Source organism: Rhinichthys klamathensis, unplaced genomic scaffold, assembly GCF_029890125.1.
Source record: "Rhinichthys klamathensis goyatoka isolate OS25496 unplaced genomic scaffold, OSU_Roscu_1.1 h1tg000547l_1, whole genome shotgun sequence".
NCBI classification, from domain to species: domain Eukaryota; kingdom Metazoa; phylum Chordata; class Actinopteri; order Cypriniformes; family Leuciscidae; genus Rhinichthys; species Rhinichthys klamathensis.
In genome coordinates, this window is record NW_026607018.1 from 683,384 (window position 1) to 707,043 (window position 23,660).

A 23,660-nucleotide genomic window follows, 5' to 3' on the forward strand; every position below is an offset into this window, starting at 1 on the left:
CACAGCTGCTGAGTGTCGACTTTGAGCACTGTTCATTTACAGTATATTCCTGTAGGCTACTTTCTCAAACTAAATATCACCCAGAATGCATTTTTTCTATGGTATATTCTGCTTTTTTAATGGAAAACATTTGGCCAATTTTTACAGTGTAGGAGAGGAGAAAGTGTGCCACAAGTCAAATAGCTGCCCACAAGGCTATGGCCCCAACAACATCATCATAATGTCATCATATTGTTTTTTTTTTATATATATCTATTTGCATACTTTGTGACTTAAAGCAGGATGATGCTCATTTCAGCAACAAAAACCTAAAACTTAATCTTACCTAAAACTTAAACACTATTATTTTAAGCATTTATAAATCCTTCAGGAATATTACAGTACATTTACATTTCAAATTTAGATTTTTATTGTGATCGATGTTGATTTAGCAGTAGCATCACAGTTCAGCTTCAAAGCCTTCTGAAATTAAGAATCATTGTTCCTTTTAATATTATTTTCAGCTTTATAGTGGTTTCTGTGCTGATATTGGATCTAATCAACAGCCTGTAAAAGCATATCGACAAAGAGCAGATATGTGTATGTGTGCGCTTGGGTCTGTGTTCCATATTAGTTTTAAAAGAGAAGTGGAAAATGTGACAGCTGTTGCCTAGGCGACCACCTCACACACTTATTTGACCATTTTCACCTGGACGTGTGACAAAAGCACAAATAGCCAAACCCCTGTGATGAATCCTGAAAGAGCTGCTGATTTCTGCTCAATGGTGAGGGGTCTATCATGGACAAATAAGTGTTTGGAGACAATAACTCATGTAAGGTCATCCCTGGCTTTCAGCAACTGTCCAGTTTTTTCTCTATCTCCCTTTTCTTTGCAATCATTTCTGCCATCTCAAACTTGATCAAAGCTCAATCACAATCTCTCGCTGTCTTCCAGCTGGCGACGTGGGACTCTGACCGTGGGCTGAACGGCAGTCTGAGGGAGAACCGGGCCGAGCATGGCATGCAGGGAGTTACTCTGAAAGTGGTGACCTTACTGGTGCGTATTTCAATGCATCTGATTCAGCTCCCTGTAGGTCCAGTCAATGCCTTGCTGATGTCAGGTTACTGTACAATCACTGTAAAATAAAAAGAATGACATAATTTTTATTCAGAAAGTAGGACTAGTTACTGGAATAAAATTCCTTTCAAGCAGTAATTTTCCCTCCACCTAAAATTAATTATTAAAGGTGCTATATGTATTTTTTAGCTGCCTCTATTGGTGATGTTTCAGATTGCAACCAATTTTTACAAGAGCGCTCATGCTCTTGCACTTGCTCGAACACAAGAGCGAGCACTCATGGTACCGGTGTTGTGCCGAATTTCGAATTCGAATTTCATAATAATTTGGCAGGGGGTTGAAATTCAGCACAACACGCAACATGCTGGAAACTCATGTAAACTCCCACTGCAACGTTACAATAATAGGCTACTTTTATCAGCTTGACGTTGAACTAATGCTCCATGCTCGTACCATGATAACGTTACATTGACTGCATTTAGCCGACATGTGGTGTTATCTAGCATAAGGCATTTCACTTACTATTCGTGTATCTTTCACAATCAGAAATGTCAACATAGGTGAATGTATAATATGATAACGAAAACGGTTAGTGAACTAGACTGAACAATTTCAGTGTAACAGTAAGATCGTAGGAAGTAACATTACTGTACTGAACGTGTCTGGAAATGTGTATTATAAACAATATGATAGTAGTGGGATGAGTGACGTTAGACAGTAGATCTAGTACATAAAATAAAAGTTACATCCTAAAGCTCCTACTTTTTGTTATCCTGGAACAGTCTTTTGTATTCATTTCATGTCTCATGTATGTTGTAGTTTACCTTGCTATTTCATTACAGTTTACCATTATTTCAGCATATCTGAAAACTTGTAATTTATCACAATAAAAATAGCGGAGGTCTCTCCATAATTCAAACGCTCTGCCGATGTTGATCTGTGTTTTCGTCCTAACGCCGGGTTCACACCGGACGCTGAAGCGACGCGGAACAGAAAATCACGCGCGGTCCGGCGCCTGCCTGTTCACATCAGACGCGTATTCTTCGCGGAGGTCGACAAGCGCTTCTGCTCAGTTGTTGTTTATTCAGAGCTATTTTTTTACATCATGGGTAAGTAAATAACCTCATAATATAAATACACCATGTTTCTGTAACCAAGAAGTTTGTACGCTTCTTTTATTAATCCGTTGTCGAGACACACGCAGCCAGAGAGAGAATATGGTAGACAGTTATAGTAGTGTATATATACCGTTGAAATATACATCCTCTCTTCAAATTTATTAAATCTATTTTCCTCTTCCTGTTTCCCAGTGCGAGTAGAAAGGAGGAGAGCCCTTGCCCTATATCTTTTGATTATAGGGTATTTTATAGGGTATTTTAATTTGAAAATTGCTTATATTTTGACAATTGACCGGATGGTCGAGTGTTTCTTGGTGTAACTTCCTGCCGGAATTGACGCGGATCACTCGTGGCTCGCGGAAAAAATAGACCAGACGCCGAAACTGGCGCTTCACGGCGTGTGCCGGCTGCACCGCGCTGCGGCGCTCCGCGTCTGGTGTGAACGACACCATAGGTTAACATGGGCGCCGAAAGGAAGCGGCCTTCAGCGCCGCTTCAGCGTCCGGTGTGAACCCGGCGTAAGGCGATCCGATTCACGTTTGGCCTGACGAGCTTCAGCATATAATTTTTGTTTTGTTTTTTATATTTATGTGGAGTTTGTGTTGGAGTGTGTGTTGTGCTGGAGGCAGGTCGTTTTTTGGTGTTATCAGACTCCATGTCGTTAGCTGCAGTGCCGTCGCATAGACTGTATATAAAAAGGAGAGAGGCTCGGGAGCGCGCATGCACGTCACATCCGATGGATTTCGCAGAAAATCCGACCCAGAGACTTCACATATAAATAGGAATACTGGCCTTCAGAGGTAATAGCAAAACCAGACAAGTAGATCATTGTAATGTGTGATTACAACCCCTTCACACACAGGCAATAAAAAACGGATTCATTTTAGAAGAAAAGTTACATATAGCACCTTTAATGAAAGAATGTTGTTTAAGGCACTATCCCCATTCCTAAGCTTAGATCTGATTGTTAGGTAGGAATGTAATTCCAGGGCCAGCAAGGGTAGTGATTGTTCTAGTCAATTCCCTGCAAGTAATGATAGGATGGTAGGAATGTTTTTCCAAGAACATGTCCTACATGTCTAAATGATGTGAAATGCAGAGAAGCATTCCAGTGTCATTTTAGTGTCATCACAGATAAAAAGACAGAGTATCATGAAAGAAAACACTTTTTTTTTTTTTTCTGAGTTGCCATCACAGGCTGCATGCAATAACATACACCAGGACCAGAGTAGTCCAATTCATGAACAGAAAGAAATATTTTTATTGAGAAAATAATATTTTTGTGATATATGATGAGACAAAACGACAAAAAAAACAGACATATTTCTTTCAGAAATATCATGAAAGAAAACAAATATTTTTTTCTGGAGTTGCCATCACAAGGCTGCATGCAATAAAATACGCCAGGGCCAGAGTTGTCCAATTCATGAACAAATGACTTTTAAATTGGTTCTTTTTAGGGAATTAAAATCATACACCTTTACAACAAGTATAGTTCTATCCATAAACGCATGATTCTTATGATCTGAATATTTTAATGAATTGTTCAAAAAGACTAAGAAACTTTCTATACTTTTATGAAAGATTATATCACAGTATACTTGAGTTTATCATTTTATAATTTTTTACACATTGTTATAATTACAAGAAATGCAATTTTAAAATATGCCCAAATGTATGAAAAAAAAATCTAATAAAATACAATCGAAATCTGAATTGAGTTGAGTTGAGAACTCAAGTCAGAAAATGTGTTGCTGTACGATATCATGGATCACAATCACATTTTTTTTTTTATGGCTGTCATAAACAGTATATGTTTCAACACAGTTGTGCTGTGTGGTTTTTGGCTTTTTGTCTCATCAGACATCAGTACTTTAGTCATGCAGAGAAGGTTTTCGCCAGGGATTCCTTTGAGGTTTGATCTTTATTTATTCTCCAGTCTATCAATGTTGTGCTCTCCCTAAATACAATTACAATTCACTAGCTTGAGCCTCAGATATTTCATCCATCTGTATTTGAGTGCACTGGGCCAGTTTCACAAACAGTGAGTCTTGTTTGGTGGCGATATGCCTTACTGCAAATTGCCCAGGTGAATTTAGAGAGGTAATTTCTGTCTGATGAGGCATTGCACGCTTCCCTGGCCATGGTGTAATAGGTCAGCTGAAACACTTAATTTAGATTAACCTGAGACCAAAGGGTCCCATCTGTCACTGGTAAAAGTGTCACGTCAGCCTATGCTTTGAATGTGACAGAGAGCCAATCTGACCACAAGTCACGACCTGAACAGACGGATTCACCACAGAAATAAGGTTTGCAGTCAATATTAAATCTTTATTTGTAGAAATATGTCCAAACCTATTAGTCAGACTGTTCTCTGGCTTCCCCTTCAAATGAATAAATGATTAGATTCAATCTAAATCTGTCTGACACTAACGCCAAATAATGCTATGTCAGCTTTTTGACCTGTCCATTACTGTCAAGATGCTGTGAGAGAGATATGTGAATTGTGAGCAAATAAGACTCGGAAATGCCATTGTTTGAAAACCTTTACAAATTAATCCTCTTGTATATACTGAGAATAAGATCAAACACTAAGTGAGAGACTATTCAAAAATTTGGGGTTAGTACGATTGAAAAAGAAAAATACAGGTCCTTCTCAAAAAATTAGCATATTGTGATAAAGTTCATTATTTTCCATAATGTAATGATACAAATTAAACTTTCATATATTTTAGATTCATTGCACACCAACTGAAATATTTCAGGTCTTTTATTGTTTTAATACTGATGATTTTGGCATACAGCTCATGAAAACCCAAAATTCCTGTCTCAAAAAATTAGCATATTTCATCCGACCAATAAAATAAGTGTTTTTAATACAACAACAAAAAAGTCAACCTTCAAATAATTATGTTCAGTTATGCACTCAATAGTCAATACTTGGTCGGGAATCCTTTTGCAGAAATGACTGCTTCAATGCGGCGTGGCATGGAGGCAATCAGCCTGTAGCACTGCTGAGGTGTTATGGAGGCCCAGGATGCTTCGATAGCGGCCTTAAGCTCATCCAGAGTGTTGGGTCTTGCGTCTCTCAACTTTCTCTTCACAATATCCCACAGATTCTCTATGGGGTTCAGGTCAGGAGAGCTGGCAGGCCAATTGAGCACAGTAATACCATGGTCAGTAAACCATTTACCAGTGGTGTTGGCACTGTGAGCAGGTGCCAGGTCGTGTTGAAAAATGAAATCTTCATCTCCATAAAGCTTTTCAGCAGATGGAAGCATGAAGTGCTCCAAAATCTCCTGATAGCTAGGTGCATTGACCCTGCCCTTAATAAAACACAGTGCACCAACACCAGCAGCTGACATGGCACCCCAGACCATCACTGACTGTGGGTACTTGACACTGGACTTCAGGCATTTTGGCATTTCCTTCTCCCCAGTCTTCCTCCAGACTCTGGCACCTTGATTTCCGAATGACATGCAAAACTGAGCAACAGTCCAGTGCTGCTTCTCTGTAGCCCAGGTCAGGCGCTTCTGCCGCTGTTTCTAGTTCAAAAGTGGCTTGACCTGGGGAATGCGGCACCTGTAGCCCATTTCCTGCACACGCCTGTGCACGGTGGCTCTGGATGTTTCTACTCCAGACTCAGTCCACTGCTTCCGCAGGTCCCCCAAGGTCTGGAATCAGTCCTTCTCCACAATCTTCCTCGGGGTCCGGTCACCTCTTCTCGTTGTGCAGCGTTTTTTGCCACACTTTTTCCTTCCCACAGACTTCCCACTGAGGTGCCTTGATACAGCACTCTGGGAACAGCCTATTTGTTCAGAAATGTCTTTCTGTCACCCTCTTGCTTCGAGGGTGTCAATGATGGCCTTCTGGACAGCAGTCAGGTCGGCAGTCTTACCCATGATTGCGGTTTTGAGTAATGAAACAGGCTGGGAGTTTTTAAAAGCCTCAGGAATCTTTTGCAGGTGTTTAGAGTTAATTAGTTGATTCAGATGATTAGGTTAATAGCTCGTTTAGAGACCCTTTTCATGATATGCTAATTTTTTGAGAGAGGAATTTTGGGTTTTCATGAGCTGTATGCCAAAATCATCAGTATTAAAACAATAAAATACCTGAAATATTTCAGTTGGTGTGCAATGAATCTAAAATATATGAAAGTTTAATTTGTATTATTACATTATGGAAAATAATGAACTTTATCACAATATGCTAATTTTTTTAGAAGGACCTGTACAGTATATACACTCACCTAAAGGATTATTAGGAACACCTGTTTAATTTCTCATTAATGCAATTATCTAATCAACCAATCACATGGCAGTTGCTTCAATGAATTTAGGGGTGTTGTCCTGGTCAAGACAATCTCCTGAACTCTAGCCTGGGTAAACCCAGACAACTTCTGGCAAATTTAGATTTGCTCTGAAAGTTAGTCTGGCAAAGAGCTCATTCAAGCCCATTTCCAATCCGTCGAAATCGCGGCACCAATCAGAAACGTTGGGGCGGGCTTTACACGATGACGACAGCGCTAGGATTTTGAAGCAGATTTTGTAGCCTACATTACAAAGATGGATGCCGCCGTCGAACATCACTCGTTCGAATCAGCTACCGCGTCTGTTTTAAGCGATTTGAACGTTTCCTTTTTGTTAAAAACCGAGCAAAGAACAATTCTCCGCCACTCTGCACACGTCATCTCCTTCATCGCTCTGATTGGGTTTAGGTCTATCCGCGACGTCCGTTGGTGACGCCCCTCTGGAAATGATTTGTCTATGACGCTTTGCCAGACCATAACTCAGTTACAACTGAGAATGGTCTGGTTTTAACCAGGCTACCTGAACTCCAAACTGAATGTCAGAATGGGAAAGAAAGGTGATTTAAGCAATTTTGAGCGTGGCATGGTTGTTGGTGCCAGACGGGCCGGTCTGAGTATTTCACAATCTGCTCAGTTACTGGGATTTTCACGCACAACCATTTCTAGGGTTTACAAAGAATGGTGTGAAAAGGGAAAAACATCCATTATGCGGCAGTCCTGTGGGCGAAAATGCCTTGTTGATGCTAGAGGTCAGAGGAGAATGGGCCGACTGATTCAAGCTGATAGAAGAGCAACTTTGACTGAAATAACCACTCGTTACAACCGAGGTATGCAGAAAAGCATTTGTGAAGCCACAACACGCACAACCTTGAGGCGGATGGGCTACAACAGCAGAAGACCCCACCGGGTACCACTCATCTCCACTACAAATAGGAAAAAGAGGCTACAATTCGCAAGAGCTCACCAAAATTGGACAGTTGAAGACTGGAAAAATGTTGCCTGGTTTGATGAGTCTCGATTTCTGTTGAGAAGAAAATATAAAGCAGCACAACATAATAACAAAAACCACCAAATCAGCATTTTTGAATGATTTCTGGATGATCATTTGACACTGAAGACTGAAGTGATGCTTAAAAATACAGCTTTGAATTACAGGAATAAAATTATATTAAATAGAAAACAATTCTAAAACCAAGGCTTTTAACTGTATTATTGATCAAATAAATACAGCCTTGGTGAGCATACAAGACTTAAAAAAAAAAAATCTTACCAACCCCAAACTTTTGAACAGTAGTGAATGTGAATACAGTAGGCTACAAGCATATATGTCCTCTCATATCCGCTTAATTGTGTTCTGAATCAGATTACCAAAGTATAAAATAAAAAAATAAGTTATTCAAATAAAACCCTAATTTTCTCTGTTTTCTTCAGGAGGAGCCCTTCATAATGGTGGCAGAAAACATTCTAGGTCAGCCCAAAAGATATAAGGGATTTTCCATAGATGTTCTGGACGCCCTGGCCAAAATTCTGGGCTTTAAGTATGAAATGTATCAGGTGGCTGATGGGAAATATGGATCTCCTCAGGCCAACGGGTCTTGGAACGGAATGATTGGAGAGCTAATTGGAAAGGTGGGATTCACATACATAAAGACTGTTCAAGTTATGTATATTCATATATAGTGTTTTTTTTTATTTATTTTTTATGCACAACTGCATATTTATATTAGTCAGTGCTAATAGTTGTGAAGGCATTGCACTTTATTCATATTTACTTTTTTGTAATTGATACAGCCAGATTTATGTTATTGTCATCTCATCTCAGACATATTTAATATACTCTCAATGCATTATTTTTTAGAGGGCAGATGTGGCTATTTCAGCCATCACCATCACTCCGGAACGAGAGAACGTGGTGGACTTCAGTAAACGCTATCTGGATTATTCTGTGGGAATCCTGATGACTAAAACAGAAGAGAGACTCAATATCTTCTCCTTGCTGGCACCGTTTGACCTGGCAGTGTGGGCCTGCATTGCTGCTGCCATTCCTGTGGTGGGTGTCATGGTCTTTCTGCTCCGACGCGTCCAGTCTGTCCGCTCCCAGAATCCTCCTGGGCCCCACCAGCCTGCTTCTGTCACGACGTCCTTCCAAAGTGCCATCTGGATCGTCTACGGAGCCTTTGTACAGCAAGGTGAGCTGGGTCACGTCACATGAACATGAGGGATGAGGTATTGCTGAATAGTCACCTTACCTGGATTTTTCAATCAGTTGCTGACATTCTCGTCTTGACATTCTCGAGCTAGTACAGCAATTTAAAATATTTATTTATAAAAAAAATATCTTTTCTGCAGAATATTCTTCTATGATGTTTAATAATTCTTCAAATGTTTAAGTACAACTTACAGCACCAGAGACAATCCCTAGAGTCACACATTTTGACTGTTTGACAAAATATATTATTCCATAGGAATTCTGCAACTCACTTTTGAAAGCTGTATACGTCTAAAGGTGCCAATTGTGTTTGGTTGAGGTTTCCAAAAATGGCTGCACTTTTCTGTTCCGGATACTCTTGGTATCTTGTCAACACCAGCCTGACTCTAAGTTGTCTCTGCACTTTCAGATGTAGCAACTCAGACCAAGATGCAAGCAATTGACAACAGCTGTTAAATGACATTTACAGTTTTTTTCAACAGCTGTTTTGCTAATTTCTAATTATAATCTCTGGACCCATAATTTGATATTGAAACGCACATGGCGAGTGATTATGAAAATAGGCTTGCATTTGTGTCACCTTCTTAAATAAACATTTACTGCCACTCATGAAGGACAGCCATAAAGTGCGCTACAGCGTTCAAATTGTGTCAGCGCTCTTAGAGGGTCCCCAACTAGAGACCTGCACTCCCAAGGGACTACCACGGGACCCGACGGAACAGAGTGTGGCGCGGGACAAGATTTGATGAGCGATTGCGGGTGTGGTCGGTAAGACTCGTGTGTGCGAGTTGTGGGAGAATGATTAGCGGGACTCCCGTAAAATCGAAATATCTAAAAACAAATAAATTGTTATTTATCTGTTGCACAAAAGCAACAAAAACAGCAACAAGGGAGCGCTCTTGGCACAGTTTGTGCGTTGCCAAATCAATCATGCAGTAGCCTATGCTTGCTTTTCTGTTAAAATGAACAGTGGTTTGTGAATATAGATTATTTAATTACAAATTATTTATCGGAAGCGTTTATGCTGGGATGTGTAGGTTGTGGCTAGGCGACAAATAACTTAAAACTATTTCACTGAAATTTCATGGACATACTGAAAAAAATCTGTTTAGAACTTTCCAAATGAAAGTGATTCAAAGATTTACATTTTATGTCTGGGCATTTAAAGGCACAATCACTTCTTTTTTTGGGAGAGTTTTTTTTCCAGTGTACTCTCAACCCTGTAATGAGCATAGATGCCCACTTAACCCTTGACCTTTCCAATTACAGACTCAGTGGATATCCTTTTAGGCCTAAAAGAACATCTCAGATAATTTGGCTCCGAGACCAAAAAGAAAACTTATAGCCCCTAACGAGCTCCATTGAGCTTGATAGCTCCAGATCTTTTCACTTCCCGTTTAATTCTCACCATCTCTGTGTCAGTGATGACATTTCCAAAGCTGTGTGTGCTGGAGAAGAATATTGTGTTGACATTTCAGCACAGGCTTATAAGGTGTTGAGCTTTTCTGAGAAAACGGGTGATAGGAGAATGAATCTTAATACATGGCTGCAGTGCTGTGTCACTGCCAAAAAAGAGCAGAAAGAAAATAATGGAGGGCTGAAATGAGATAAAATCACAGAGAGGTTCAGTGACATAGACAAGGGGTCAAGGTTTAGCCTGAACCTGTTAGCACCTGCTGTCTTAAAAAGCATGTTTCTCCATTGACTCATTGTATTCTGGCTATTATTTGTGTCTTTTTGCATATCGTTGAAATGGTGAAAACAATTATTCAACCTGTAGAATGTTTTTTTGTCTTGTTTCTTGTGTTTGCAGGTGGTGAATCCCTCATGAGTTCATTGGCTCTCAGGATTGCAATGGGAAGCTGGTGGCTATTCACCCTTATTGTCTGTTCATCTTACACAGCCAACCTGGCAGCCTACCTCACCGTGTCCCGCATGGATAACGCTATTCGGTAAGCTAACTAGTCCAGCTCTGCATCTCAGTGCCAGAACTCCACATATCTGCAGATGCTTGTCCATATGCAGGCTTGATAACTCCCGCTCATCACGCTGTTGACCACATGGTGTGTCATAGAGCTTTATTAGACCTGTCACATCTCTAAACGTAGCTCCCGGTTAGGATATCACGTCACTGGATTGCCTTCATTAGCATCAGATTAAATCAGATCAGACTGCTCATTTTTACTAGTTGACTAGTCATCCAGAAAATGAGTCGATTAGTGTGTCGGTCAGTGTTTACCTTATGCAAATGACTCACAATGCACTGTGCCGTTTCAGCAAAGTTCAACGCTAGGTTGAGTTAAGGGAGAAAATGTCTGCTTGTTGATGTGGGATAGAGAAAATGGTTGTGCGTGTGTATCTTCATTGCAAGGTTCATACAGCTTGTGTTGATGTAAACTGTCCAAAAAAAAAAGCTATGTCCCTTTCACTTATAGTTCTGTCAGCCTTTAGGCGACTTCATTCGTTTCAGGTATTGAAAAAATGGGTGATGGGTGAATGAGTCTTATTACATGGCTGCAGTGCTGAGTCACTGACAAAAAGAAACAGCAAGGAACATAACAGAGGATGAAATGAGATCAAATCACTGTGGGGTTCAGTGATACAGATAAGGGGCCAAGTTTTATCTGGTTGGCATGAGCAATTTAGCCAATGCTGTTCTGAAAATGGTATGTTTCTCCATCCATGGCCATTTAAAGTCACATGATCTGACTTAAAGGCTGGAATAACTACACATACATTTTAAAATCTGAATAGATTTTAAAACACTAGACATCATATACTTGCAGACTTTGTAAATGGTTACAAATACAGAGGTACAACTGGTCATCATACTCTAAACAACTGTGGATTACACACTTCCAGACATTCAAGTTATTCCGAACAAACTAGCTCACACAGAAACATGCACCTCGTTGCTAGGAGATACATGATGAATGAAAACAATATTTGTTCTGAAATCAGCTCAAAATATCAAACATGTTTGATATCCTGTGGACGGAATCATAGTCCGAAGCCCATGATACAATGTGCGAAATCTGTCTACTCAAATCTGCAGACTGGCTCTGACTTTTGGCAACTAGCGTTGAATCGTTCAGACTGTAAAGATTTAGGCAAAAGTTATTTAGTGCATTACAGCTATAATATTTTGGGGGCTGTGATCCATGAAAATTTAGGCTTGTATGTGAAAATGCTCATCTCAGGTGTTTGCAGTGTGGTTTACCTAATACATGCTTTTTGAATACAATTATATTTTATATTTACCTTTGCATAATGACAGTTATGTTGTCATCAACAATTTATTCATTTGAAGGGGAAACGACTAGTTGACACTGATGCAGTTTGGCAGTTGTTGCAAAACAGTGAACCTCTGTTTTTGAGGTGTTGAGAAAGTAGGTCTAAAATTGAAAGAAGTAATACTGTGAGTCTGCTAAATGCATCCTATTTCTTCAAATTAAATCTGAAATCTCAGCATGCTGGCTGTTTCTTAGAGATCACGTTGGCCCTTCACTTCCCAGCAGGGAGCTCACAGTTCCTGACATTCTCCATAAATTCCACGAAAGGTCGCCTCATATTAAAATCCTTTCTTTTATTTTTTCTCTTTCTGTAGATGCCAGAACCTTTTTCTTCTCCTTTCATGTGTTGTGCAGGTTTTGTCAATGCTGGCAACTCTCAATTCAGAGAACTATAATGCACTTGTTGTTATAAACACACAGGTCTTTTTTATTTATTTATACTGTATAGATAAAATAAAATAAATAAATATATACATTCACAGTGTACAACTGTCAGATAGCACAAGCAATGTGTCACAAAAGAGCTGGAGTGATTCCTTTCGTTCCCTCGCTACAGAAGGATAATTGCGTTGTCAGAGCAGAAATAAATGCTCTTTCTGCTTTAAAACCTCCCTCTTCTTTGACTGTGAGAGTTGTCTTATATGAACTGGTAATGCCCTATACCTGATGTGCAAATAGTTTTCTCCTGCCTCTGTAAATGTTATCTGCCTGCTCATTGAATTCAGCCCTCTCAGCCCAGCTGAAAACCCAAGGTGGGAGAAGCTTAATGCATTCTGTCCCTCTGAATTCGGACTTCATACTCCTGGCGGACCTGTTAGTTCAGTGGCAAAATGCCTTAAAACCGTTTGCCCAAAGGTTCTGCTTTGGAGCATTAATGGAGAGTTTGCTGCCGTCACATTTCTCATTCAAGCTCCTGTGAGTGTGTGTGAGGCTCTGGGGGTTTATTCCCTCCGTCTCTCAGTGGCAGCATCCACAGCTGCTATGGTTGTGCTAATCACCTTGTTTGTAACTGTTATTAAAATCAGACAGCCCTGCTGGTGCATGATACGCTATCGTTAGCACGCTGGGAGTCCACTGGGAGTCTTTCATATCTCTCACCAGCCTTAGATGTAAAAATGGGATTCAAGCTTGACAAATGTTGTGTTCGGTCCTGAGGTCCCCAAATGCTTGGCTTCACTCTGTCAGTGGGCTGTGATTGGCTGGTGGAATGGCTGCTGATTGGCCGGTTATGGGACTATTTGAGTCACTTGACTCTGCTGTGTTGAATCTGTTTGCTATAAAACAGATCATTGAATATGCCATTTTGTGTAGAAAATGTAGGTCTACTCTTTTGCAGTTTGTTTGTAAATTGTTTGTAAACTATTTTGTGAGCATTTAGTCACCCATCCAGTTAAATTGGAATTTTTGGGGGCTTCAAAACATAAGCCTGCCTGAGTGGAGTTTAATACAGCTCAATTTTCCCATTCTTTGTTGGATGTAGGGCATCTAGAACATCCTCATACACAACAAAAACAAGATAATGGATCTCATAAAATTATTTTCCCCATTACAGCTAATAATAGCTTTTTAGAGCACCTCTATTGATATGTCCTGCTGAAAGAAACTCAGAGGCATGGAGTTTGTATTTACCTGCTAGGTACCCTTGGAAAATTCATTACATTTTAGGACTGTCAGTCAATTAAACATTTGACATAATTTGCTAATTAATTGATCAAATTTATTATGCAATTAATCATACCAATATCTGCTTAGACAAAATCATTTTTAAAACACTACATGTATTATTTATACATGTGGTTATTTTTAAGATATTTGTTTAATCATTTATTTTATATTACACATATCAATATCAAATAAAAGTTTATTCAATTGATTGAAGATTAAAAATAAGCTATTGATTGAGTCAATGGATTTTTTCCCCCCATTGCATAAACGTGTCAGATGCACATCTCTGGCCATCTTTTTTGGACATCTGGCCATGTTTTTTTCAGCATCTCACACCATGAGCAAATTTTTACAACAGTGTGTCAAGTTAAAAACACACATCTGGAGACCCCTGCATTCATTCTGTTGTTTTCATTTCCACTCTGTCTAGCTGTTTTTGAATGCAAGAACACATCTTGTGTTAACAGCTTATTACTCATTCCTTGCTGAAGGCTCTCACTAAGTGTGGTGTGGTGAAGTGTGTTGTCTATAGTAGCACATGGATCATGGGTCATAATTGCATGCATGGTTTTTACCACATTATTTATTTTTATTTTTTAGAAGTAATTCTTTCAGGTTTCGTTCAGGTCATTTGTTCATTACCTGGACTTTTATACAAGCAGTTTTTTATTTTTAGAACATCCACAAACCATATTAGCACAATGGAGACTGTTACCTCATACTATACATACATGCCATCTCTACTATTTTCACAGTAGGCAGACCATACATTTAATTCTGCTTGAGCAAGAACCAGTGGAAAACAGGAACTTAAACTGAAATAGAAATGGATTACAGAAACTGAGGTAATTGAGTAAACCAGTTACGAAAGTAATGATGGCACCAAGGTGGTTTATTTAAACAACTTTGTTAAATATAGTGATTAATAATGTTGATCAGTCCATGTTTTAGTCAACTTAACCCTATAATGTGAATCAAGAGCAAACAGTATCTCATCTCAGTATAATGATGGTTCATCTGTCCACATGTGGGTCAAATTAGGTCCGAGACCAAACTTGGCTCAATGATACAGACAAAAGGATGGCGTGACACAAGCACATTGTTTTTAAATAAAAATAAAATAAAAAAAATCTAGAAATTAAAAACATTTTCTAAAGACTTGGTGTACAATTCTGTTAAAAGTTTGAGGTTAGTACGATTTTTAAAATGTTTTTAAAGAAGTCTCTTCTGCTCACCAAGACTGCATTTATTTGATACAAAACAGTAATATTGTGAAATATTGATATCTATATTTCAATACAATATATTTGAATAAAATAGAAATCATCTGTAACATTATAAATGTCTTTACTGTCACTTTTGATCAGTTTAATGTGTCCTTGCTGAGTATTCATTTCTTTCAAAAACAATATGAAAATTAAATGGGAAAAAATAACTGCTTTGTCACAGCTTTCCCAAATAAATTTCAATTTCAGAACTGCTATATTTTCCATTTCAAAAGCTGCTCAGCTGGGTTTGGGAGTATATATGACTATATCATAAATAACGAGATGACTCAATGCGTAACATTTCCACAGTTGTTGTTTTTTCTCCCCTCCAGATGTGGCAGTACCACTATAATTAAACTGATTAATTGTTCTGATTTATCTTCTCAAGATTAACAATTCGACTCATTGAATCTGCAAGAAAATTGTATGAGTCCTCAGTCCTGTTAAATAGGCTTGTCAAGGGTGATGGAAGATGCTTATCTCAACATGAAATCGCTTCCCACTAAAACCAGAAGGAGAAGCAACACAGTGTCATTACGCAAGAGGGAAGAGCAGCCGGCTGCCCTAAAAACATCACACATGGACTGCATGACATCGGAAGTTGCAGATGGAAGGCAGCAGCTGTGAACTGCAAACTCATTTAGAACTGTATTTTGTCATTGGGGTATTCTTTTCCTCCAAATAATTCAAATAATTAATGAATACATCATGTTTATGCATTCATTCATTACGTGTGACAGTTTAAGTGTTGTGGCTTGTCTGCTTTTACATTAGGGATTGATTGTTGGATGAGCTATTTCATTGTTGTAATCTGGAGTAAAGAGTATTGTTGCAGATGTAAACCAGCCAAAGATCTCCATGCTGTAGATTGGTACATAGAGGGCCAGTTCAAGCGGTAATGGTAGTGTTAGATAAGGGTCTTTCATTAACCCCCATATTACCCAATTGAAATGCAACGTGTCAGTAGCTCGACCTCACACCTCTGTGATTCATGAGCGCATTTGAGAGAAATTGTATCATAGGTGAAGGACATGTCACCCGGGTTATAATCCACTTAATTTAATGTTTTTGGAGGGGTTTTCAGAGAATTTTAGCATATTTTGAATGTAGTCAGTAGACACACCTCAGATATATTCTAAAACTTCCTTAAAGCTGCAGTCCGTAGCTTTTTGGGGGTTAAAAATTATCCCAACTACATATTTGATAAAATACATAAGCAGCCAGTGTTCAAAACTCTCTGCTTGGCTTAGCTCGATTCAAAACAGTAAGCTTGTAATAATGTGTTTAATTCCAGTGGTACTGGTGGATTTCCGCGGGAGATTCGAGCATGTCTTTGCGTCATTACGTCACATCTGTACACATAAAGAAGGAGTCCCGGCTAGTATAAGCTATATTGCGTGTGAGGATGTTGGAGGTGGAGATTTATAGCCTTTTCTCGCAGCACTTGATATAATTAAACTTATCAATTTGATGGCGGATCCAGAAAGTTTAAACGACGATCACCAGTGACAACAGATTCACCCGCTGTAAAATGCTAAAGACTTCGTTCGGACTTCGGAGTGGCTACAGAAAAAAAGAGACTGCAACCGGACCATGCGAAAACAAGGATACATATCGGAAGGACATTACATGTAGTCACGCAATGCTGACGTTGTTAACATTAACAATTTGAGAACAAAGTATAATTTGCACGGTTTTGCGTGATATGATAACTTATAAACGATTGTTAGATTTACTGCAATATCAGAACCAGAACAAAAGTGGGTGTTTCTTACTAGTTCAGATGACATTTTCCGGTGAAGTTATTATGTTGGTCATACTTCCAAAAAGAATAATCTGTGATTCTGAATGCCAGTATCCACACTGGCGCGGTGACTGACAGCTGCACACTCTCCTCAAACATTGTGTTCATCCGCGCTGTGCCGTGTCGAGGGTGTCGAAGTACAACTCACGTAAAATTGATAATTCTGCGAATAACTGCAATTGCAGATTTCGAACAGAGATGGCGACAAAGAGGAAAAACTGCAGACTGCAGCTTTAAACTAGACAATGATACAATCAAAAAATCATTTTGGAATAAACTGCCTCTGTTGCAGCTAATAGTAGGACTTTTCATTTTACTATTCCATTCCATTAATTGTGATTTATTTCATATCATTTCATTTAGTTTCTAAACTAGTATGAGGTATGTTTGGAAATGTTTAAAACTTTACGCTCATGCCAATAAAGCTTTGCTTTAATTCTTAGACAGCAAGAAAGTATAAAGTGAAATAAAATAATCTTTGTGTGTTCAATATTACTTCCATGTTATTCAGTTGACTGCAAAGCACCATATGATATGCTCAAATGTTTGGTTCCAACGAGAGTGTGATTTTAATTGTTTGATGCTCCTTTCACACTGTTTAGGCAGGTTGTGAAATGTACCATTAACAGCTTTTTATGTTGTTGTTTGAGGCATATTATAGACCTCTAGATTGTTTAAACACTAAAATCATCCGGCACCTGTGAACACAGTGGCAATTTATCTTGCACATTCTGAACATCAGGCGTCAATAATTCAAGACATACAGCATATTAATTAAATATTGTAAATATTTAAATTTGTATCCTTATAAAATTGTATTCTTCTACATTTTGTTATTATATCTGGTTTTGTTTTATTTTTAATTTAATATAATGCATTTTGAGGAATATGTGCTTGGTATATATTTTCTTAATTTTCTTCTCAATTCAGAACATTTCAAGACCTTTCCAAGCAGACAGAACTGAGCTACGGAACGGTGAGAGAGTCTGCTGTGTTCGAGTATTTCAGGGTGAAGGGCACGAACCCCCTGGAGCAAGACAGCACTTTCTCCGAGCTGTGGAGAACTATCAATAAAAATCAGGGACAGGACAACTCTGTGATCTCTCCTGCTGAAGGCATCCGCAAGGTATCAGACACACACAGTCATGTTACTTACAGATGATGTAAAGATTCCACATATGTTGCCTAATCCAACATTATGATGCCAACAACCCCTAAATATCAAGGCATCTATGTATTTTCATTTGTACAGACCCAATAGAAAGACATTTATAATGTTGCAAAAGATTTGTATTTCAAATAATTTATGTTCTTTTGAACTTTATGTTTGTAAAAAATATGTATCACAGTTTCCACAAAAATATTAAGCAGCACATATGTTTTCAATAAATGTTTTCATTGATAAAAGGAAGAAATGTTTCTCGAGCTCCAGATCAGCATATTAGAATGATTTCTGGAGGATCATGTGACTCTGAAGACTGGAGTAATGATGCTGAAAAGGAGTAAACTACATTTTAATATTCAAATAGAAAGCAGTTCTAATAATATTTCACAATATAACTGTGTTCACTTTATCTTTGATCAAATAAACCAGCCTTGGCAAACATGAGAGACTTCTTTCAAAAACATTTAGAAAATCTTGCTGACTGATATTATAAAGATAACTGTTGCTTTCAAAGACATAAAATAAAACAAATACATTTACATGCAAATTTGGTTTTCTTACTGTCAGAAAAATAGGTCTGCCATACTTAACAGTAGATTTAATAATTTTAGAAATGTGAGAAAACCAATCATTGGATTAATCAGTTCAACTAACCAGGTAAAAATTGCATGTCTGCATATATGTTCAGTTATTGTATATAGCATTAAACAGGACCTGAAACAGAGGATAAGAGAAGCTATTATTAAAGCTGCAGTCCGTAGCTTTTTTGGGTTCAAAATTATCCAAAATAATTTGTTGAGCAAATACATAAGCAGCCAGTGTTCAAAACTCTCTGCTTGCCTTAACTCGATTCAAAACGGTAAGCTTGTAATAATGTGTTTAATTCCAGTGGTACTGGTGGATTTCCACGGGAGATTCGAGGATGTCTTTGCGTCATTACGTCACATCTGTACACATAAAGAAGGAGTCTCGGCTAGTATAAGCTATATTGCGTGAGGATGTTGGAGGTGGAGATTTATAGCCTTTTCTCACAGCACATGATATAATTAAACTTATCAATTTGATGGCGGATCCAGAAAGGTTCAAAAGACAATCACCAGTGACAACAGATTCACCCGCTGTAAAATGCAAAAGACTTCGTTCGGACTTCGGAGTGGCTACAGAAAAAAAGAGACTGCAACCGGACCCATGCGAAAACAAGGATAGATATCGGAAGGACATTACATGTAGTCTCGCAATGCTGACGTTGAACATTAACAATTTGAGAACAAAGTATAATTTGCACGGTTTTACATGATATGATAAGCGATTGTTAGATTTCCCCTTAGTTGGTCAGAACCCGAACAAAAGTGGATGTTTCTTACTTGTTCAGATGACATTTTCCGGTGAAAATTATTATGTTGGTCATACTTCCAAAAAGAATAATCTGTGATTCTGAATGCCAGTATCCACACCAGCGTGGCGACTGACAGCTGCACACTCTCCTCAAACATTGTGTTAATCCGCGCTGTGCCGTGTCGAGGCACAACTCACGTAAAGTTGATAATTCCGTGAATAACTGCAATTGCAGATTTCGAACAGAGATGGTGACAAAGAGGAAAAACTGCGGACTGCAGGTTTAAACTGGAACAGCTCAATCCTTTCAAATCAGCCCCAGCCCTGTTTGACAGAGTGGAGAGCTGTCCGTGGTGCTGAATTTAGCTGTGTAGTGATTGGTAAGAGCTGTCTGTGGTGCTGAAGTTTTGTGCTGGCACAAGCTTTTCTGTGCACTACCATGTGCCTGATGCTGGCTGGTTATCGGTGGCTCTTTGTAATCCAAAGCATGTATCACAGAGCACAGAAAGAGCAATCAGTAAAATGCAGTCTGTTTAGGTTCGTAACAGGATGATTCTGGCATCTCGCATACAAGTCTGACAGAAAACATGAGGAAACAGCTTTAGACTATCAAGATAAATATTCATGGCTCAGATAATGTAATATCCCTCCATATTGTGTGAGCCATAAAAATTACAATTCAAATGCTGCTGAATCCATTCATGTATTTATGCTTGTTTGGTAAAACTTTCAAAGTCACTTTGTATTTAAACTGTGGCTGATGCCATGAGAATCTTTAAGAAACTTGATATCCACTTCAAACTCTTTGATAAAACTTTGATAAAAATCGCAGCTATTAAATTTCACAGCTCGTCTTATTGTTACAGATATCACATATCCACTGGCATGCTTTTTACAGGAGACATAGCCAAAACCATGAATCTTTTTTCATAACTGGCTATTAAGCTAACAATTCAGCAGGCTCAGAACTAATTTATTAAGCAGAATAATGAAAAGCGATAAGACACAGAGAAATAGTATGTCTGCAACCCAGCACTTTGGATGGTGCTGAATAATACTATGTCAGGCCATCCATGCTGAAGTGATTAACTTCCAGTAATTGCCCAAAAGATTCACATATACAGTACAAGTGTTTAGTCCCTGTGGACTAAAAAATAAATTCTTTCACCTTCACTAGTTTAATGTGTTTGTTAAAAATGTCCAGGAGTACATACACATGCATCACATACGAATTATTCCATATATACTGTATATATATATTTTTTTCCCCTAAGAAATCATGATCATTTTATGTGGCGAAAATGAGGCCACAACCAAGGGACTTTTTCATTAGTAATAATTTAAAAAAAAATAGTATGTCATCTTTAAAGCAAGATGGATTCTGATTGGCTGTCAATATTTTTATCATGCATCAGCTGGTAAAAAAAAAAAATGTTTCGAAACAATATTTTTTTCCCTAGCCTTTATCGTTTTCATTAACATCCTTGGTGTGAACAGGCTTTTAGTTCAGTTCTACTTTATTTATCCTTAGAAAGGAAATTTAGTGTGCAGCAGGATCTAAAAAACAAACACAGAATAAAAGCACCACCAGATGCCAGCAGCATAATACACACAACACAAAACACACACCAACACATCAGTCAATGGAGACACTCCTTCCTCGAACCAATGACAAAAAAGCAATGCAATACACAGATCAGTATATCATAATGAATAATGACATAAATAAATAAATAAAAATCATAAGATATCACCTAAGTGAGTTCAGGTTCCTGATAGCCACAGGAATAAAGGAATCCCTGGCACGCCTGGTTCGTAACATGGGTAGCCTAAAACGGCGACCTGAGGGGAGCAAATTAAACTCCCCATAAAGTGGGTGATCAAAGCAATTTAAAATTTGGTTAGCCTTACCACGAACCCGATTTTATTCAGTAAGGATTCATTAAATTGATTAAAAGTGACAGTAAAGACATTTAACGTTACAAAAGATTTCTGTTTTACATGAATGCTGTTCTTTTCTCTTTTTTTACTTTTTATTCATCAGAACCCTGGGAAAAATGTGTCATGGTTTGTATCATGGTGGGGGTGTGGGAGTGGTGTTGGAGTTCAAAGAGAGTTTTAATGTGACCATATAATAAATGTACCCATAGGATCTCATATAAACCCGATAAACAACTGGTTTAGTTATTCCTACTGCATGTCTGTGTCCCTTCATCCTGTCTTTTAGAAGTTATTGTCTTTGTTTAACTGATGCACATTCTCCAAACCGGAAACTTGTATACGTTTGATTTGTTTTTTAATCAATGCTTTAATAGGTTGAGAGTATGAAAATCCGACTAATAGATGTACACTTGAAAGCCAAACAGTAAATATCATTTCAGCCAGTGACAGGTATTTGTAGTACTTTACAAAGGTATAGGGAAAATTTCATATTTATTTGGAAGAGCCAGGGGACGATAGCTTCTTTGTCATTTCTTCTTTGACATCCATTTTTTTCTGTGTACTTGTCATAACTGTGTGGCTTCGCCTGAGTTTAAAAGAGACAGAAAGGAAAGCGGACGCTTGTGCTGCTTTATTTAGTGTGGTGGGGGAAAGCCATTTTCCCGAGAGAGAGAGAGAGAAGAGAGAGAGAGAGAGAGAGATAATCTCTTGAAAAAGAAAGCGGGGGTGGCTAGTTTCCAGAGAAGAAACAAGTTCAAAGCCATCTCATGACTTTCAGTGAAAAATAAACATCTTTCATTTTGAATGATGTCTGTGACCTGTCTGACAAGAACTGAGCGACTAAAAGAAGAAGCTCTCCATCTCAGGAAAACCTTAGGCTGTGTTTACGTTACTATTATCAAAACCACAAATATTTATGCCATGATGTTCTGCCATAAATGGGCAAATGAAACACTGTACCATGCATGTGTTTGGTTTCTCAGGTGAAGCGGGATCCATACGCCTTCCTGTGGGACTTGGCAGTGTTAGAGTATGCAGCTCTGACAGATGACGATTGTACGCTGGTGGTCACAGGAAACAGCATGAGCAGCAAAGGATATGGCCTGGCTCTGCAGCACGGCAGCCCCTACAGAGATCTCTTCTCGCAGAAGTGAGCACTTCCTTTCAGTGTATATGTGCAATATGATCACAAAGAACGATACAAGTCGTTAAACTAGCTGAAGGATAGACACCATCGTTTCAATCATTTCAAGTCAATATCAAGCTCCAAAGCTTCGCAAACATCACAGTGCCTGACTGTGATGGATTGTTTACCCTTTTCTTTCATCATCTGTCCTTTCTCTCATTTACATTACATTTATTTCCTTGGCAGACGCAGTCTTGCCGGAGAACCCATGAATCGTGTTGATTCACCAGTTACTGCTCTTTGTTACATTTATCTTCATTCCCACCCATCCTTTCTTCTCTCCACTGGCTCTAAAGCACCTCACCCTGCAGCCCTTCATTTGTTTGACTATCATTTGCATTCATATTTTCAGCTCGTACCGACGCTCTGCTCACATACTAATTAGCTTTAGGGGGGTAAGCTCGCCGGCAATTAATAATGCACATATCAGGAACATCAAGGCCTTGAAATGCATTTTCATGAAGGATCATCTACAATCACCTGCCGGTCTGTTATGGGGAATTAGAATCAAGCACATTTTAAATTAATACCCAGGATGATTGCAGTTGAACAGACTTCATTTTTCAACCTTTGACATTTTCTTTTCTATCAATAGTTATTGACCTTTTGCTCTGGATTCTTTACAAATACATTCTCTTTCTGAACGTCTGCTGCATTTAAATGAAAAACCTTAGAAGAAAACTTCTCAATGAATAAAGATAAAGCTAATTTATAAGACTGTAATAGAAGACCAAATGTTCATTGCCACTGCTGAAGTAATTTTTTTCAGTGTTTTGTTAACACTATCTGACCTTGTATCTCTGCCTTTTATTTGAAGAGACAATCGGAAACCAGAAGTACTATGTGTCCATCAATTGTTCCAAGTTGTCATTTTTCTTGACCACTGAATGCAATATCTGACTCATTATCCCCTTTCAGTCATATGTATATTTTTCAGAGCTTCATTTTCTTTGTCCTCTTGCTAATAAAGTGTTCAGCAAAGCAATATATAAGGCAAAATGAAAGCAATTACAGATTCATGCCACGATTCTCATAACAAGATACTTTCCTTTTCTCTTCAGGATCCTTGACCTGCAGGAGAAAGGAGACCTTGACATTCTAAAGCAGAAGTGGTGGCCTCGGAAAGGTCGCTGCGACCTGGACAAGCACGTGGAGCCTCAGCCGGAGGGCCGTGCCCTGAGACTGCACAGCTTCGCTGGGGTCTTCTGCATCCTAGCAGCGGGGCTGCTGCTGGCCTGCCTGGTGGCCGCTCTAGAGTCTTGGTGGAACGGGCCACGCTGCCAACGGGCACAGCCCAAAGAGGTGACCCC

The 23,660-nt window shown here is 38.7% G+C and overlaps 1 protein-coding gene across 2 annotated transcripts in view; it reads left to right on the top strand.

Annotated features, from left to right (window-relative positions):
* Positions 1–23,660, top strand: part of grid1a (glutamate receptor, ionotropic, delta 1a) — a 367,672-nt gene that overhangs the window by 338,359 nt on the left and 5,653 nt on the right. For both annotated transcript variants that reach the window (XM_056238894.1, XM_056238895.1), the window contains exons 9-15: positions 935–1,036; positions 7,916–8,113; positions 8,343–8,673; positions 10,507–10,645; positions 17,654–17,849; positions 22,148–22,314; positions 23,412–23,652. In XM_056238894.1, coding sequence (XP_056094869.1) covers positions 935–1,036; positions 7,916–8,113; positions 8,343–8,673; positions 10,507–10,645; positions 17,654–17,849; positions 22,148–22,314; positions 23,412–23,652 — 1,374 coding nt within the window. The remainder of the gene's footprint in view (positions 1–934; positions 1,037–7,915; positions 8,114–8,342; positions 8,674–10,506; positions 10,646–17,653; positions 17,850–22,147; positions 22,315–23,411; positions 23,653–23,660) is intronic.